The sequence below is a fragment of the Somniosus microcephalus genome, chromosome 5, assembly GCF_052327205.1.
Source record: "Somniosus microcephalus isolate GS21.2 chromosome 5, FLI_Smic_1.0, whole genome shotgun sequence".
NCBI lineage: Eukaryota > Metazoa > Chordata > Chondrichthyes > Squaliformes > Somniosidae > Somniosus > Somniosus microcephalus.
In genome coordinates this window covers 279,220,517-279,240,771 of record NC_140991.1, presented here as the reverse complement: position 1 = coordinate 279,240,771, position 20,255 = coordinate 279,220,517, and the positions used below count along the sequence as shown (strand labels likewise).

At 44.4% G+C, this 20,255-nt stretch overlaps 1 protein-coding gene across 5 annotated transcripts in view; it reads right to left on the bottom strand.

Annotated features, from left to right (window-relative positions):
- Positions 1-20,255, bottom strand: part of LOC147117753 (catenin delta-2-like) — a 1,234,825-nt gene that overhangs the window by 331,833 nt on the left and 882,737 nt on the right. For all 5 annotated transcript variants that reach the window (XM_085988992.1, XM_085988995.1, XM_085988993.1 and 2 more), the window contains one exon: positions 15,647-15,884. In XM_085988992.1, the coding sequence (XP_085845118.1) occupies positions 15,647-15,884 (238 nt within the window). The remainder of the gene's footprint in view (positions 1-15,646; positions 15,885-20,255) is intronic.

Below are 20,255 nucleotides of genomic sequence, written 5' to 3'. Positions count from 1 at the left end.
GAAGCTGTCAAACACTGACAATCTGTACTCTAAGTTAATTCCTTCCTCTCAGGCTGATTTAGAAATCTCTCCAGAACAGAAAGCCGAATGCTGCAACTTTTGACAGCTCGCGGCCATTCTGTTTTCTGTGCCGGTGAGATGAGGGACTCCCGAGACCTGAAGGAAGAAAGGCTGTGCAGGTAAGTAAAGGTAATTAAACTTCTTTAAACACTTTACACACACCAAACACACTTACCTCTGCACTCATGCACCCATCACTCACCTAAACACCGGACATCTCGAACCCTCCAAGCCCTTCAGCCCGACGGTCCGCCTCGCTAACTTGGCATGGTTTGGAGCCGTCGGGAATCCCACACTTCAGGAATAAAAATAGGGATTAGGCAGTTAATTGGCACTAATCCCCTTCCCGCCTCGGGGAGGCGGGTCCCAGCACAGGTTGGGTATCCGCCTCCTTTGAAACTGGCATGGAGGCAGGCTGGGGGCGGGATGGGTTCGTGCCCCCCCGATTTCAAGATTTTAACCCCCCACACGCCTCTAATCCCGCCTCCATGGCCCAATGAAAATCCTGCCCAATGTTTCCACTTGTGAGGAAGAGCATAACTAGAGGCCATCAATATAAGATAGTCACCAAGAAATCCAATAGGGAATTCAAAAGAAACTTCTTTACCCAGAGAGTGGTGAGAATGTGGAACTCGCTACCACAGGGAGTGGTTGAAGTGGATAGTACAGATGCATTTAAGGGGAGGCTAGACAAGCATATGAGGGAGAAGGGAATAGAGGGTTATGCTGATAGATTTAGATGAGGAAAGACAGGAGGAGGCTTCACAGAATCACAGAAACCCCACAGTGCAGATAGAGGCCATTTCGGCCCATCAAGCCTGCACCGACACATATCCCACCCGATCCCCGTAACCCCTACACCAACACATATCCCACCCTATCCTTGTAACCCCACGTATTTAATCCCCCTAACACTGAGGGTCAATTTATCATAGCCAATCAACCTAACCCGCACATCTTTGGACTGTGGGAGGAAACCGGAGCACCCGGAGAAAACCCACGCAAACACGGGGAGAATGTGCAAACTCCACACAGACAGTCATCCGAGGCCGGATTCGAACCCGGGTCTCTGGCGCTGTGAGGCAACAGTGCTAACCACTATGCCACCGTGCTGCTTGTGTGGAGAATAAACACCGGCATGGACTGGTTGGGGCGAATGGCCTGTTTCTGTGCCGTATATCCTATATAATCCTATGTAAACCTTGACTCCAGGACAGCTGGAGGTCATCGTGGATACTGAGAGAAAACAAGTGAGGTGTCAATCAATCACAGGCTGTATTCAGAGAAACCTATTGTTGACAAGCCACCAACCCCGAGGTGTGGTTCAAAGTAAAAGACTTTTAAAAGCTAAGCAGAAGTTAAAGTTAGAGGGAGACGCAGCTCCACTTCAAGTCATATTTCCTCGGATTTCCTCGTGACTGGTCCAACCTCGCCTATCGATTCTTGGCGGTGCCAGCCTACCTGGAATTGTCATGACTGCTTTCTACCTCATAGTTTCATGCCTCGATGCAGGCTTACAGATTACATGTGAAGGAGATGACCTGGCTACAAAAGGAAGTCGTGCTACACTACAACAGTATCCATTAAAATACCTAGAATCTTCCCAACAAGCTTGGGCCAACTATGAGTATATAACTTTTGATATGGGGTTAGTCTAAGATAGACATTTGGGAGGAAAAATTCAGTTGCTTTACGCCTCCCATTGGCGCTAATGAGGCGCAAAGCAACTAGCGCCCGGGCGCAGCGCTCCCAACGCCTCCCGTGAAATTCAGCGGGAGGTTAGCGGCGGCGGTAACTGGTAGCGCCCCGCAGTGCTGCGCCGCTGGCGATGACATCATCGCTGTGCACAGCGCTCCGGCCGTGATCTTCAGTAGCGCCCCGACTTACCGCCGGACGCTATGTCAGGGGTCAGGGGGGCCTACCTGTGGCTGGGGAGACACTATTTAATGGCGAGGTGCCGAGCGGACATTTTTGTTGCTGGCCACCTGCCAGCACCTGCGTCTGCTCCCGTCCCCGGCCTCCTGACCCCTCCCCCCGCGGAGTGCCAGCTGCGTTCCATGAGCCCGACACTTCTCTTGAGTGCTGGGCTCTTTTGCTGGCACTCCCGATCCCCGGGGGCCCAGCTGGGCCCCGGGTTGCGCTGCGCAAGGCCCCTCCCCTTTAAGAAGGGGAGAAAGGCCTGCAAAACCGCAGCACGACGTGCTTCCAGTAGCGCCCCGCTTCCCTCTTGGGGCGCTACCACTTAATTTCGGTTGCGGAGGCGCTAATTTTTCCAGGATGCTAAAAGTAGCGGCGCGACTCAATTTTTCCTCCTATGTATTTTGGGAATTCGGTAGGTGTTGTTTTAATGTTGTGAAAGCAATTCTAAATTATGCATAAACCCAAAGTATTGTTTAATTCTAATGTCAATTTTCCTAGTGTATAATCAATTATTCTTTTCTTTATAAAGCCATAATTTGTGCCTGAAGTTTCTTTTGGAAAAAGAGCCCATTAAGTAACGTTCACCACAACCGGCAGAGGAGCTGAAAGTGATAAGCACACTCAGTGAGAGTACAATAAAACTCTCACAAGCTGACAACATCCTAATATCACCTTCAAGTCACATTTCCTCGTATTTCCTCATTAAATTGTACTGGAAGTTTTAGCAGTTCATTCTGATGAATTTATCACACCGCTGCCACTCTCTCTCTCTTCTCGCGTTCCTTCTCCGCCCTCCCTTTCATTTTCCTCCCCAGTCTCTTTGTCTAGCGCTCCTCTCTCTATCTCTCCGCACTGTCTCTACTCTCTTTCTCAATGATCCTTTTCCCAGCTGATTAAATCCTAACATCCTGCGCCTGCATTCTGTTCACCAGCCGTGCGTTCAAACCACAACAGAGGACCTGATAGTGATAAACACACTCTGTGAGAGGACAATAAAACTCTCACAATCTGACAACATCCTAATATCACCTTCAGGTCACATTACAGACCTCACAATACCTGAAATTTCCACCCCTCACCTTTTTCTCTCACTAGTCTGTGGGAAGTCCGGCGAGAACAAACAAAAAACCACTGGAACTGCACATGCACAAGAACTTTATGTCGTTGGCAGCAGTCACGCCTACAATTTAACATTGTGGAGATTAAAAGGCATTTCCCCAAATTAAACTGTAAAGTCACTTTGCACCTTTTTGCTCAAACACCAGCAAGTTCACCACCCATGGCTGAGGGGGGAGACGTATAACCTTCTAGTAGTGAGGGAGGGATAGCTGAAAGATTTGTAGTTTTTATAAATGATTGCTTTCTCATATAAGATATTAGGGAAGAAACTAGGGGAGATCGGGTACTGATCTTTATTTTTAGTAGAGTGTCTGATGTGGTCAGTGGACACCAAGTAGGAAAACGTGGCTGATTCTTTCTCCTCCCTTCCATGGCAACTAAGGGCCGCTGTGGACCCACCCCCTCATTGATTGCCCTGGGTGAAATCAGAGGTCAGCTTAGACTGGCAAATTAGAACAATTAAGCAATTCCCCCTCACAAAACTAACATGCCAAATTAATAGTGAGTCGCTGAGTCATACAGAGCAGGGAGGCCCCAGGTTCGATCCCCAACTGTACCGATGGAGTAACGTGACAGTTGGCCTGAGTTAGGGAGAGCTAAATCAGCCAGATTAGTGATCAGGAGTCTCCGCCCCTCATTGTTATCTAGCTAGCAGCACCTGGAGACACGAGCTTGGGGACACTGGTTGAAGGATGGGAACAGGCCTGACTGCGATGCCTTGCACGGCAGGATATTCTGCTGACGCTCAGTGCTGAGGCGCGCACAAGGTTATTTGAAGTGCAGGATGGTGTGGTACACTCAAATGGTCTCCCAGCAATAGGGTTGCCAATCCTTCAGGATTGTCCTGGAATTCAAGATTAATCTCCAGGACACTGCTGCAAACATCACGGGTGTAGGATCATAGGGGCATTGAAACAATGTTTTTTTTTCTTTGAGCATTTTTGCTTATTAGATCCAATCGGGTAACGAAGAGTCTGTTCGCTGTCTAATGGGCATGGGAAGGCGGTGCACCACAAGAATGGACGTGTCGGGTGCTCAATGGTGGGAGCGTGAAGGCAGGGCAGTTGGAGGTGGGTGGCTGTATGATGTAACCTCCTGGAATACATCCAATCAGAGTTGGCAACCCTACCCAACAAGGAGTCCGTGCTTTCAGGAAGAATGATATTGGATGGGAAAATACTACAAAGAAATCTAGACAATCCACCATATTTACCACCATGGGTATGGTAGTGTAGTGGCTATGTTACTGGACTAGTAATCCAGAGGACTGGACTGATAATCCAGAGAGCGCATATTTACATCCCACCATGGATGTTTGAGAATTTGAATTCAGATTTTTTTAAACCAGTAAATAAAAAAAACACCAGTATCAATAAAAGTGACCATGAAGTCATTGGATTGTCGTAAAAACCCAACAGGTTCACTAATGCCTTTAGGGAAGGAAACCTGTCCTCCTTACACGGCCAGGCCTATATGTGACTCCAGTTCCATACCAACGTGGTTGCCTCTTAACTGCCTAGCAAGCCACTCAGTTATATCAAACTGCTACCAACGGTTCAAGAAGGCAGCCCACCACCATCTTCTCAGTGGCAACTAGGGATGGACAATAAATGATGGCCTTGCCAGCGACGCCCACATTCCGAGAATGAATAAAGAAAAAAGAAATCAAAAATATAATTTTACTCCTTATGCCATTTAATAAAATGGAACTGAAACACTTTCAGAGATCAGTTGAAGACTGATGCATTAGTTAATCTAATCTAATTACATATTTCCTATGAAATATGATAGTGGCGTATATATTCTTCTACCTTAATAAGCACTTTGAATTATAAAGGGGTTTGTTAGGGTAGGCGTAGTGAAGATGTTTCCACTTGTGGGGGGGACCAAAACTAGGGACCATAAATATAAGATAGTCACTAATAAATCCAATAGGGAATTCAGGAGAAACTTCTTTACCCAAAGAGTGGTGAGAATGTGGAACTTGCTACCACAGAGATTCATTGAGGTGAATAGCATAGATGCATTTAAGGGGAAGCTAGATAGGCACATGAGGGAGAAAGGAATAGAAGGATAAGCTGATAGGGTTAGATAAAGAGGGGTGGGCGAAGGCTCATGTGGAGCATAAATGGCGGCATAGACCATTTTGGCCAAATGGTCTGTTTCAGTGCTGTAGACTCTATGTAATTTAACTTGACTGTGCATAATATAGAAGAATAGAAGCAGGGTGGAAATTATTCTGGCCCAACCCCTTTCAAGATTTGTATGGGTTTTTAAAAATGTAGCGATGGATTTGCTCACCTAGTCTGTCTTTGCCTCTTGATCAGCTGCCATGATAGAGGTGTCAGCCAGCCTGTTAGTCCTGTACTGTCTGTCACTGGGACTGCTGCTGACTGGGAACGAGGGAGGTGAGGGTTTTCTGGTGGCCAAGGAACACACAACGTCAAGTCCGCTCAGAACGTTCTTAGTTTGAGGACAAAGGGGGTGAATTACTGTTTGTGGGATCTTGCTGTGCACAATTTGGCTGCCGTCTGTCATACATTACAACAGTGATTAGACTTTAAAAGTGCTTCCTTGGCTGTAGAGTGCTTTGGGACATGCTGAGATCATTATATGAATGTAAGTTCCTTTTTGTCTTTCTAAAAAATATCAGAGATTTAGGGCAGAGAGCAGGGGAAGCTTTTTTACACAGAGGGTTATGAGGCTATAGAGTGCATGACCGGAGTTAGTGATTGAAGCAGAGACCATGTCACCACTTAAGAACAGGTTAGATAGATCACTGAAGGAAAGGGGGATAAAGAGATATGTGAACAGGGTGGCCAGGTGGGATTAGGACGACTGCTTGTGTGGAGGATACAGCATGGACTGGTTGGGCGAAATGGCCTGCTTCCGTGCTGTAATTTCTATGTAATTCTTTGTGCAATTTAAAATAGATCATTAACACATTGATTCAACATTTCTAATTGTGCCGGTGATAAGCTTCTCTGAACCCTTTCCCTGCTTTGTGCCAATTTCTTTCCAAGCAATTTACGCCCATCACGTGTTTGAGACCAAACAAGATCTGCCTAAATGCTATTTTCCTGAAGACAGTGCCCCTTTGTTAGCAAAGATCATAAAATAAAACTTTCTTTACTTTAGAATCTAGTGAGAGAGAACATCCAACTAGAATAAATAGAAAGCTGCCACTATCTGATTGGAGTACTGCATCGAAAAATGGGCAGGCACTTTTAACATTGCACTAGAAATTTAACAATGTCAGCAAATTCAGAGCAGAAAATGCATTCTGACAGAACTTGATTCTATAGCAGGATTGAACTGTGATGTAATCTGGTTTAGCGAGAGGAAAGTGGCAAATCACAGTAGGTAAGGTAGAGGAGCTGCACTGTGACATGATCCTGCCAAAAGATTTTCCAAACGACGTACAATACTATCAGGTCACCTCGCTGACTGAAAGCCCTAGCAGCAGGGAAGAGACACCAGAATGGAGCAGTCGAGCCAGAATGGCTAGAAAACCAGCTGCAATGTGACTGAACAACTGACCTGAAATAAAGTCGTGGTGTGATGATTAATATTCTACCGAGAGCTGCACGTATCTAAACAGCAGTCCTGCCCCGCCCACCCCCAGCCTTTGATTTGAACACGGCATTAACTAGTTATCACTCTAAAATGAATTCGGATGTGGAGTTAATGGTTAGTTAACAAATCGCTATTTGGCTATCAGTGAGCTGACATTAATAATATGAGAGGAAATACAAGAACAGAGGAATTTCTCAAGAAGCAGGTCCCAACACCCAATCCCTTCATCGATTGATCTCAAACCCACATTGATGGCTTCTTGCCATATTCTTCTACTGTATCTCTCCTTCCCCAGAAGCACATTCAGTCATCTCTTGAACACATCTATACAGTTTCCTTTAATGGACTTCCCTAGTAATTTATTCCTTTTGTCTCTTGCCCTTCATGTGAAATAATTCAACTTAATTCTCTACTTTCTCCAAATTTTAAATGACATTCCTACAGTGTGAACAATTTGTAAACTTTATCAATTCACTTTATAATCCTAAACTCTGGAATTCCCTCCCCAAACCTCTCCACATCTCTATTGTCCTTTTAGATGCTGCTTAATACCTACCTCTTTGACCAAGTGTTTGATCACCTGTCATAATGTCTCCCTCTTTGGCTTGGTGTCTGATAACGCTCCTGTGGATCGCCTTGGGACATTTTACTATGTTAAAGTCACTCTATAAAAGCAAGTTGCTGTTGTTGGAATGTAGCAGGGAGTGTGCCAGGACAGACTGCTAACCATCAGAGGAGAAAGAGTCGGGGTAAGAATGACTGTGCAGAGGTTGACGGGGCTGTGTGTAAATACCTCTCGTTAGTTGGCCTCATGAGTTGAACGGTAATGTTATGGGGAAAAATGGCAATAAAGCCTGGCAACACCAGATAACCTGCACGCCAGAGCAAGCAGCAGCTTCTGTTGCTTGTGTATTTTATACACTTTTTTCCTCCCTGTGATATTTAGTTCTCCCTGGTGTTCTCCCTCAACCAACATCACTAAAACAAAATAGATTATCTGGCCATTATCTCATTGCTATTTGTGGGATCTTGCCGTGCACAAATTGACTGTTGCCTTCAAAAGCACGTCATTGGCTGTAAAGCGCTTTGGGACATCCTGAGATCGTGGAAGGTGCTATATAAATGCAAGTTATTTATTTCTTTTTTATTCTGTTTTACAACTTGGACTTACCTATTTTATTGAAGCTTTGCCCAGCTCGCTGCTCAAATAACAGAAACTATCAAAATGTGGAGGGGGTGTGCAGGGGAAAGAAAAATCAAATGTACTCCTCAGCAATAAAAAAAAGTAAAACAGGATTAAAGATGGATATCAGTAGATGATCACTAAACACAACACTAACCAGATTGTTGAATTAAAATGCTTAATTAAAGGAAAGAGAAAAAAACCAAATAGCTTTAATGTTATCATCCCTAACCAGGAAATTAGATTAAATACTGCACTGCCCAGTCAGTCAAACCATTGTAAAATCTCATTAACAGTTAGCTCTAATAGAACCATCCAGTCAATGCAGAGTGTCCGAACAGATGGGTCCCATTAAACTGCTGAAGGATCATTACTTAATATTCCGAACAGTTACTATCTGTATTTGTTTCAGCATCACAGTGTGTCAGCTGACAATTTACCAAGCCAGTCAGCCCAGGAGACAGAAATTCCTTTGGACCTGCTGACGGTCTTAAGAGTTAACTTAAATTGACTTTGCTCAGTATTTTTCAAGTGGAATTCTGCAGGGGATAAATTCTGGGTCCTCTAATATTCATTGGTGACTTGACACAGCATCTTTGTGTATACTACGATTGTAGGGCTTTATGAATGTGGAAAGTGTATCAGTTTCAAATGCTTGTAGCATGGAACAATCACATCAAAGCATCAATTTAGGATGAACACACAATGTATTCATACTATCATCCACATACCTCTCTGCCTGCGCTCCATGGAGTTGACCATGTATGAGCTGTGGCTCAGTACTCTTGCCTTTGATTCCGAAGGTCATGGGTTCAAGTCCCACTCCAGAGACTTGAGCACATAATCCAAGCTGACACTCCCAATGCAGTACTAAGGGAGTCCTGCACTGTTAGAGGTACCGCCTTTTCGATGTGATGTTAAACCGAGAATCCGTCTCCCTCTCAAGTGGTAAAAAAATCCCATGACACTATTCGAAGAAGAACAGGGGAGTTCTCCCTAACCAATAATTATCCCTCAACCAACATCACTAAAAGAAAATGGATTATCTGGTCATTCACCTCATTGCTCGTTGTGGGACCTTGCTGTTCACAAGTTCTCTACCGCGTTTCCTACATTACAACAGTGACTACACTTCCAAAGTACTTCATTGGCTGTAAAGTTCTTTGGGACATCCTGAGGTCGTAAAAGGCGCTGCATAAATGCAAGTCTTTCTTCTGTATCTGTGGAACCATGAGTAAGAATCACTACCTTTTAGAAAGGAGGCGAGCAAATTGAGGGGGATAAAATATATGACTTTAGTCTAATATACTAGTAAATTAACCAGACCGCTGCCCACAGTTAATCAATGAAGGTAGAGTGGGAGAGAGGTTTCAGAAACTTGTTCCACAGAGCCACCTGGTGGTCAGGGTATAAAATGCCATGGCAATTTACATATCAAAATTGAATGGTATGGCATGACATAGCAATTTATAATGATAAATAAATGCTGACAGAAAGGTGTGGCCGCAACTGCCTCAACAGGAAGTAAAGTTTTCGGATTGGAATTGCATCCTACGCAAGATTTTGAATCTATTGATGTCAAGAGTGGAAAAAAATGAGGTGGGGGTGAATGAGAATGATTACATGAGAATTCAGGTGAAGTTTGAGTGGTTATGCTCATCTAAACCTGAAGTCAGATCATGTGTTGAAACCTGTTACCGTAATGACAGCAGACACTACTACCTCCAGGACCCTGTTGCGAGGTACCCAGGAGAAAAATCAAAGGGGCTATAAAAAAAAATTGTGTTTGTTTAAATTTCCTTTGAACACTTTTGTTTACTAGTTATAAAAATAAGGGAAAAAAGGCTGTTTGACTGACAGTCAGGAATCATCCAATTAGGTAATGAAGAAGCTATTCGCATTCCGATTGGTGTGGGAAAGGGGTGCACCGTGAGGGTGGATGTATCGGGTGACCAATGGCGGAAGTGTGGGGGCAAGGTCATGTGATAACAGCTCCAGGAATATGTCCAGCCACAGTTGGCAGCCCTACACTTTCTATTCTTCTTAGCATGGATTTATATGTAAATTACAACATCACCACCCAAGGATTAAATCTGTGAAACAATCACCCACAAAAGGAATTGAAACTGCAGCGAGGTACTAGAACCAAATGCCGCTGTCAGTTCCTTTCATGCTAACTTCCCTCCATCATAAGGTCAGACGTGGGGATGTTCTCCGATGATTGCACAGTGTTCTGTTCCATTCACAATTCCTCAGATAATAAAGTACTGTAGTCCATGCCGCATGCAGCAAGGCATGGACAACATCCAGGCTTGGGTTGATAAGTGGCAAGTAACATTTGCGCCACACATGTGCCAGGCAATGACCATCTCCAACAAGCGAGAGTCTAACCATCTCCCCTTGACCATCACCAAATCCCCCACCATCAACATCCTGGGGGTCACCATTGACCAGAAACATAACTGGACCAGCCAGATAAATACTACGTCCACAAAAGTAGGTCAGAGGCTGGGTATTCTGTGGTGATGACTCACCTCCTGACTCCCCAAAGCCTTTCCACCATCTACAAAGCACAAGTCAGGAATGTGATGGAATGCTCTCCACTTGCCTGGATGAGTGCAGCTCCAACAACACTCAAGAAGCTCGACACCATCCAGGACAAAGCAGCCCACTTGATTGGCACCGCATCCACCACCTTAACATAAGAAATAGGAGCAGGAGTAGGCCATTTGGCCTCTCGAGCCTGCTCCTCCATTCAATAAGATCATGGCTGATCTGATCTTGGCCTCAACTCCACTTCCCTGCCCGCTCCCCATAACCCTTGACTCCCTTATAGTTCAAAAATATGTCTATCTCGACCTTAAATACATTCAATGACCCAGCCTCCACAGCTCTCTGGGGTAGAGAATTCCAAAGATTCACGACCCTCTGAGAGAAGAAATTCCTCCTCATCTCCGTTTTCAATGGGCGACCCCTTATTCTGAAACTATGCCCCCTAGTTCTAGATTCCCCCACGAGGGGAAACATCCTCTCAGCATCTACCTTGTCGAGCCCCCTCGGAATGTTATATGTTTCAATAAGATTACCTCTCATTCTTCTAAACTCCAATGAGTATAGGCCCAACCTACTCAACCTTTCTTCATAAGAGAACCCCTCATCTCAGGAATCAACCTAGTGAACCTTCTCTAAACTGCCTTCAATGCAAGTATATCCCTCCTTAAATAAGGAGACAAAAACTGCATGCAGTACTCCAGGTGTGGTCTCACCAATGTCCTGTACAGCTGTAGCAAGACTTCCCTACTTTTATACTCTATCCCCCTTGCAATAAAGACCAACGAGCCATTTGCCTTCCTAATTACTTGCTGTACCTGCATGCTAACTTTTTGTGTTTCATGTACGAGGACCCCCAGATCCCTCTGTACCGCAGCATTTTGTAATCTCTATCCATTTAAATAATAATTTGCTTTTTTATTTTTCCTACCAAAGTGGATAACCTCACATTTTCCCACATTATACTCCATCTGACAAATTTTTGCCCACTCACTTAACCTATCTATATCCCTTTGCAGACTCTTTGTGTCCTCCTCACAACTTGCTTTCCCACCTATCTTTGTATCATCAGCAAATTTGGCTACATTACACTCGGTCCCTTCATCCAAGTCATTAATATAGGTTGTAAATAGTTGAGGCCCCAGCACTGATCCCAGTGGCACCCCACTAGTTACAGTTCGCCAACCTGAAAAAGACCCATTTATCCTGACTCTCTGTTTTCTGTTAGTTAGCAAATCCTCTATCCATGCTAATATATTACCCCCAACACCGTGAGCTCTTATCTAGAGCAGTAACCCTTTATGTGGCGCCTTATCGAATGCCTTCTGGAAATCCAAATACACATCTACTGGTTCCCCTTTATCCACCCTGCTCGTTACATCCTCAAAGAACTCTACCAAATTTGTCAAACATGATTTCCCTTTTATAAAACCATGCTGACTCTGCTTGACTATATTATGATTTTCTAAATGTCCTGTTACTACTTCCTTAATAATGGATTCCAGCATTTTCACAATAACAGATGTTAGGCTAACTGGTCTATAGTTTCCTGCTTTCTGTCTCCCTCCTTTCTTGAATAGGTGCTTTACACTTGCGGTTTTCCAATCCGCTGGGACCTCTCCAGAATCCAGGGAATTTTGGTGGATTACAACCAATGCATCCACTATCTCTACAGCCACTTCTTTTAAGACCCTAGGATGCAGGCCATCAGGTCCAGGGGACTTGTCCACCTTTAGTCCTATTAGCTTGCCTCGTACTTTTTCTCTAGTGATAGTGATTGTTTTAAGTTCCTCCCTCCTTGTGGCCCCTTGATTATCTATTATTATTGCAATGCTTTTAGTGTCTTCTACCGTGAAGACCGATACAAAATATCTGCCATTTCCCTGTTTCCCATTATTAATTCCCCAGTCTCATCCTCTAAGGGGCCAACATTTACTTTAGCTACTCTCTTCCTTTTTATATACCTGTAGAAGCTCTTACTGTCTGTTTTTATATTTCTTGCTACTTTACTCTCATAATCTATCTTCTCCCTCTTTATCATTTTTTTAGTCGTCCTTTGCTGGTTTCTAAAAAATTCCCAATCCTCTGGCCTACCACTAATCTTTGCAACATTGTATGCCTTTGTTTTCAATTTGATACCATCCTTAACTTCCTTAGTTAGCCACAGATGGTTCATCCTTCTCTTAGAGTCTTTCTTTCTCATTGGAATATATCTTTGCTGAGAGTTATGAAATATCTCCTTAAATGTCTGCCACTGCTTATCTACCATCTTACCGTTTAATCTATTTTCCCAGTCCAATTTAGCCAACTCTATCTTCATACCTTTGTAATTGCCTTTATTTAAGTTCAGGACACTAGTTTGAGACCCATGTTTCTCACCCTCAAACTGAATTTGAAATTCAAACATGCTGTGATCACTCTTCCCTAGAGGATCCTTTACTATGAGATCATTAATTAATCCTATCTCATTGCACAATACCAGATCTGAAATAGCCTGCTCCCTGGTTGGTTCAACAACATTGTTCTAAGAAAACATCCCGAATACACTATTAACTTAAACATTCACTCCTTCTACCAGCAGCGTACCGTGGCTGCAGTGTGTACCATCTGCAAGATGCGCTTCAGCAACTCACCAAGGTTTCTTTGGCAGCAGCTCCTAAACCCGCGACCTCTACCGCCTAGAAGGACAAGGGCAGCAGGCGCATGGGAACACCACCACCTTCAAGTTCCCCTCCAAGTCACACACCATCCTGACTTAGAAGTATATCGTCATTCCTTCATCGTCACTGGATCAAAATCCTGGAACTCCCTACCTAACAGCACTGTGGGAATACCTTCAGCACACAGACTGCAGTGATTTAAGAAGGCGGCTCACCACCATCTGCTCAAGAGCAATTAGGGATGGGCAATAAATGCTGGCCTTGCCAGCGATGCTCACATCTCATGAAAGCATAAATTTTTAAAACATTTCCGGTTGCCAGCTCTGGTCGGACGCATTCCTGGAAGTTTCATCACATGACCTTTTGCCTTCAGCCACCCCGCCCAGTCAAACAGCCTTTTTTCCATCCCCAATATTTTTATAACTTATAAATAGAAGTGTTCAATGAAAATGAGTAATGCACAGTTTTTTTTCAATGCCCCTATGATTTCCCTCCAGGGTTTCTCACAGCAGTGCCCAGGAGATTAATCTTTCATTCCTGAAGACTCCAGGACAATCCTGGAGGGTTGGCAACCCTATGCTAACTCGGAGAATGGCTGTACCTACTGTGGAGGCCACAGTTTGGTCCAATCGACTCGCAATGAACCTGTATCACACCGTCAAGGTGACCCCTGAACTGCCACACACTCCCTTCTCTCAAATCCCACTCACACGGAGGGAAAGTTGCGAAATTTTAATATAAAATTAAGGGGAAATTCTAATTTTACATGGGAGGTTTTGGGATTCAAAAATTTACAAATAGGAAAGCAGAAGACATGTGAGCTTAATGCAGTCAAGAAACGTTACAGAATACCACAGCAACGAGCCAGTGGAATTTGTTTGCAAGCTCATTAAATATTCAAGTGCAGTGTTCCAGCAGATTCAAAAGGATGCAGCATTTCACAATGTACTGCTGTCTTGGTTTGATTTTTTTCCTGATAGCTTTGAACTCTTGCATTGCACGGAGAACAGGAAATGATTTTTTAAAAAGTGCCTTCAGAACCAATGTGACAAGATTTCCACCCCCCCCCCCCGAAAATAAAATCATCTTCACAAAAACAGGAATTTATCCCAACTACAAAGCAAAGTGAGTTGGGTTGGTGTATGGCCCGTAATCAAAATTGCAGATACATATTTTGAAGCGCTGACCAAGTAGAGCAGAATTCAAATCTAGGTCAAGAATTAGAGCTTCTGGCAACCCACCCCCTTCAGAATTCTTGCAAGATTTCAGAATTGTTCCCCCCTCCCCCCTCCGCAACACATCACAGGAGGAAAAAAACTCTTCAGTGACTTCAATAATTTATCACAAGAATGTAACAATGAACCAAGCTGAGCCAATAGTGGTTCCTGTTGATGAATCCAGACAGTATGTCGCTGCGATAATGTTTGGCCGCTTGAAAGTAAGAACCGGCTTGAAGCAAAACCCAAGGAGGATTTTGTGTGCATTGAGACAGAAACTTGATAGGCGTTATAGAACAGTCCAGAACTTTCCTCAACAGCATGCAAATCTAATCTGTATATGTCTAATCTAAAGCCTTTTCACAGGCAGTTGACTTGAGGAAAAGTGACAGCACTGAGTTCTGAGGCAAAACCGAAAGAGAAGAAAAATGTTTTGAAGTGGAAACTTTGCCCATTATGTGGAAGCTCCAAAGACCTCACTGCGTTATTAGTACAGTTTAAATAAAAAGACATTTACCTTGCACTGATAAACCCTGAACTCAGGTCAGAAACCAATCAGCTTCAGCCCTTACTGTGCATGTGAGCAGAGACAGCAAAACCCTTAGGAACAGAGAAAGGTTAACTTAAAAAAAACCAAGTTGCTTCAGAGATAACCAAGTAGCAGTACCGCAGTACGGCACCCACTTTTGAATGGGGTTGGGCAGTGGAAGGGTTTGCAGCAGGTCCCTTACATGTACCCAGCGGTGCTTAGAAGCAAGACTCACCGGTTTTTACTAACTTTCCAGTGTGCGGTGCAGCGACTGAGGGTGTAACAAGACCAGTAAAGTCATTGCGAATCTAGTGCAGTTCACGCAAGCATCACGTGATCATGGAGTGGCTTTGAAGATGGCCTTGGGGCAGTCCAAGGCCCAGAACAACTCGGGCCTTGTAGTCCAAGTAGGGCAACTTATCGAGAATAGCACGTTGAGGCAAAGTAGCGCCTTGGTGTCCTAAGTGCTCGTAGAGCTAGAAGTCACGGAGTCTGGGGTGGCAAGGAAGAGAATGACTAAGGTGCAAACTTCCTTCACAGAGAGGGAGCATCGATTGAAAAAACCTGCACTGCAGAAGTGCTCCTCCTAGTGGTTGACTCAAGAAGGGCATTTGGAAGAAGCTACCATTGGGCTGGTGAGTACACAAGACAAGCGAAAAAGAAAGATTTTGAGATGGGTGGCGGGGGGGGGGGGGGGGGAGGGAAGGAAATGTTGTTATAGTTAGCCTTTCTCTGTGACATTACAGTTGCTCTTCCTAACAACGTTCTCCTGGGGAAATATAACAACGTTCTCCTGGGGAAATATAACAATGTGAAAGAAGCTATCACCCACCTGGGATCCTTCTGAATGCTGTCGATGGAAGGTGAGCGTGCCAAGGTGCCCTCGGGTGGGATGGCGGGCCCAGACTTGCTGTATGGTGATTCCACTGAGGGACAGTACTGGAGTGTCCGGTAAGGGTCCCCGTAATTGGCTGCCGGGCCGGTGGCATAGCTGGGCCTCTGGTAGGTCGCTGTGTTCTGGCTTCCCGTGCGCTGCAAGGGTACGGAGTCAACAGCGGGGGAGGACGGGGCTACAGTGGGAAAGTAGGGACAAAGCAAGAAACTGAGGACCTGCTCACAGAAATGGTTTACCAGGTCTAGGCAAAAGGAACACCACACATATGTACAGGGGGGGTTTGAGAGGGGACACAAAATTAACATCAGAATCACGTTAAACATTCCACAGTTAGAAAAAAAAGCAAAATACATATCACACCTGCAGAACACTTTGAAAGGACTGGTCTGACTTTTAATCATTTTTAATTATATTGGGCCTGCGGCTCCCTGATGGCCCAATGAGTTCATTATGAGGTAAATGTATCAAGGGATATGGATCAAAGATGGGCAAATCAAGCTGTGGTACAGATTAGCCATGATCTAAAGAAACAGAAAGAAAGAACTTGCATTCATACAGGGCATTTCACAACATCAGAACGTTCCAAAGTGCTTTCCAACCAATGAAGGACTTTCGCCCTGTCAGCTGTGGGCTCAGTGGATAACTCTCCCACCTCTGAGTCAGAAGGTTGTGGGTACAAAGTCCTACTTCAGAGACTTCAGCACAAAATCTAGATTGATGCTCCAGTGCCGTACTGAGGGATGAGATGTTAAACCGAGGCCCCATCTACCCCTCAGGTGGATGTAAAAGATCCCACAGCACTATTTCAAAGAAGAGCAGCAGCATTCTTCCCAGTGCCCTGGTCATTCTTTAGCCCTCAACCAACCCCTAAAAACAGATTACCTGGTCATTATCACATTGCTATCGCATGCCTCGCATTTCCTATGTTACAGCAGTGACTAGACTTAGTACTTCATTGGCTGTAATGCACTTTGGGACATCCTGAGGTCATAGAAATGCAAGTCTTTCTTTATTTTCTATTGGTGATTCATTTGGCCGAAGCACTAAATGTCAATATTGACCATACTGTGAAGGCTGTGTCACTGGTCTTGACATTAAGATCAGCCGCCAATCATAAAAAGCCTAGTTTCCAACTATTTTGTTTTAAACGGGCAAGGTGTATACTGAAGGAGAGCAACTCATTTTAAACCCATCTGAGCAGCTGCTATAGAAGCTGCAAGATACTTGCTGTAAAATGACCAGGCCATGTAGGGATAGAATTACGTTTAATGAAGGGAGTGCGTCTTGAAATCACAATGCTTCGAACATTCTTCATTGATCTGCTTTGTTTTGTAAGTGCTGGGTTATAAAGAGATGTTGTGAACTTGATGTTTATAAACCAATTGTTCACAGAATATTTTGATCAGTGGGAGAAAGCCTAATGAGATCGGAACATATATATAGCCCATGGACTTTGTTTGGTTACTAATGATTGGTCCTTATTCACTTTACAGACCCTATCCATTTTGTTATGCTGAAATCATGGATTAAGAGGAGTGAATACAATGGGAAGAGGAATATCGGCCCAGGTTCCCGCTCCTGATCACTATCCAGTGACCCCTGTCGAAAGTGTGTTTGGATATTGGTTCAGGAAAGGTTTAGTGGAATACCGTAATGCAGTGGTTATGGTACTGGACTAGCAACCCAGAGGGTGGGGGTTCAAAACAATGAAACTCTGTTAAAAAGCCAACTTATTTTTTCATGAAAGGGAGCCCCTAAAAGGTCTGTCCGACACGTGCATCCAGTCCCACACTACATGCTTGACTCTGAACTGTCTGAGCAGGCCACTCAGCTCTAAACAATGCCTTCGCTTGGCAACTGAGGATAGGCAATAAATGCACATCACCCACATCCTGACAGTAAAAAGAGGTTTGGCTGTGATGCCGCTCCCCATGGTCTAATAGCCGACTGGCACTCACTTTCTCAGGCAGCTGGCACTCATGGAATCATAGCCAACAGAAGGAGAGAAGTAAATCGTTATTAACTTAACAGCTTGCTGGCTGCACAGTGCCGTGCTTAGGACTGAAGAAAGCAGCTCTTAAAAATGCATGTGCTGATCTGCACTGCATTAGCTGATCTCACTACAGTTAGCGATCCATAATCGACCTCTGGCTCCATGTATGAGAGATTCCAGTTCCCAAATGCTACCAATGACTCCTGGTAGGGGTACGCATATGGCAACGGCTGAGCAGAGTGCAGGGATCAGCTGGAATGTTCTTTCCCACCTGCAGTCAAATAACAACAACTTGCATTCGTGTAGTGCCTGTTACGTAATAAAACATCTCAAGGTGCAAGAGCGTTATCAAACAAAAAGGAGATATTCGGGTAGGTGACCAAAACACTTGGTCAAAGAGATAGGTTTTAAAGAGCATCTTAAAGGAGAAGAGAAAGACAGAGAGGTTAAGGGAGGGAATTCGAGAGCTTAGGGCCTCGGCAGCTGAAGGCCCCGCCGTCAATGGTGGGGCAAAGGAAGTAAGGGATGGACAAGAGGCCAGAATTGGAGGAATGCAGAGATCTACGATGGTTGTAGGGATAAAGAGGGGCGAGGCCATGGAGGGATTTGAAAACAAGGATGGGAATTTTAATAGACTGCCAACAAATGCAGGAAAGGCTCGCAAATGACTAATGTCCACTTGTTCGGGTAACAGAAGGCAGCAAGTGCCCGTGGAATGGTATCCCAGCAAGACGGAATCAGAAGAGGGGAGAAGAAAATGTGGTGCCTGTGTGTGTTATATTCCAGCACTTTGACAAAATAATGAATCACTAGAGGGAGCATTCACGACTGGTAATGGAATGCACTTTTAGTTATCTGTATTGTCTAAAAGGCATCAGAACTTGTTTACTTAATAACAGACAATTTCTTCTGATTTCCTGGTCAAAGAGATAGGTTTTAAAGAGTATCTTAAAGGAGAAAAGAAAGGCAGAGAGGTTTAGGGAGGGAATTCCAGACAATTTCTTCTACATTATGCCCTCACACTTTGTGGGATCATTACTCAAAGCACTTTGCACATTTAAATAGTGCAAATAGCACGTGGCACATTTAAATAGTGTAAATGACCCGTGGCACATTTAAATAGGGCTAATGACTTGCGGCACATTTATAAAGTGCTAATAACTTTTTTTGTATAAGTCAATTATAGAGAACAAAATGTTTCCGATAACATACCTAAAAAAAACCTTTGGCCAAATTAATTCCCAGAACAACTAATTAGCAAACTCTGGCTCTCGGCTGTATTTAACGGCACAGCATTATCTCCCTCTAGGCTCATTGATCTGCTAAGGGGTTAAACCCCTGGGGAGTGCTATGGTAAAGGGAAAGCGAGTCACGTCGCCACAGAATTGACTTCTATTCAGCAAAACTTGTGAAGCGTCGCAGCTCCTCACTGGATTTCCGAGGGGTGAGGGACATGATCATTTTGTGGGGTAAAAAAAGATAAATTCAACACATTAATTTTATCTTCCAGATGCTGGGGACCTACGTGCACTTCCAGCATTTTCTGTTTTTAATTTCAAGCTTCTGGGAATTGTCACAGAAAGGAGAGGATTTAATCAGCTGCCACTTAATCTATGCCCAGACTTGGGGTAGGCGAGCTCTGAGCTATGCTTGAATAAGTTGCACTTTACTATCTTGTGAAATGGCATTTAAGATATATCGGGTTGTTTCACTTTTTATAAAAGGACTAACTCTGAAGCACCAAACAAAATGAGTTAGATCAGCATAGATGCATTTAAGGGGAAGCGAGATAATTGCGTGAGGGAGAAAGGGATAGAGGGATAGGGTCAGGTGAGGTAAGGTGGGAGGAGGTTCGTGTGGAGCATATACACCAGCATAGACCAGTTGGGCCAAATGGCCTGTTTCTAAGAACATAAGAAATAGGAGCAGGAGTAGGCCAATCGGCCCCTCGAGCCTGCTCCGCCATTCAATAAGGTCATGGCTGATCTGATCCTAACCGCCAATCCACTATCACAGAACCATCTCCTGAATCTAACAGAATTAGACACACGAAATAGGAGCAGGATCAGGCTACACGGCCCCTGGGCCCGCTCCGCTACCCACAGGGCCATGACCGATCCGAACCTAGACTCATGTCCAAATTCCTGCCCGCTCCCCGTAACCCTTAATTCCCTTTACTTCTAGGAAACTGTCTATTTCTGTTTTAAATTTATGTAATGATGTAGCTTCTACAGCTTTTTGGGGCAGCATATTCCATGGACCTACCACCCTGAGTGAAGTAGTTCCTCCTCATCTCAGTTTTGAAAGAGCAGCCCCTTATTCTAAGACTATGCCCCCTAGTTCTAGTTTCACCCATCATCGGGAACATCCTCCCCGCATCCACCCGATCCAACCCCTTCACAATCTTATATGTTTCAGTAAGATCGCCTCTCATTCTTCTGAACTCCAACGAGTAGAGTCCCAATCTACTCAACCTCTCCTCATATGTCCATCCCCTCATCCCCGGGATTAACCGAGTGAACCTTCTTTGTACTGACTCGAGAGCAAGTATGT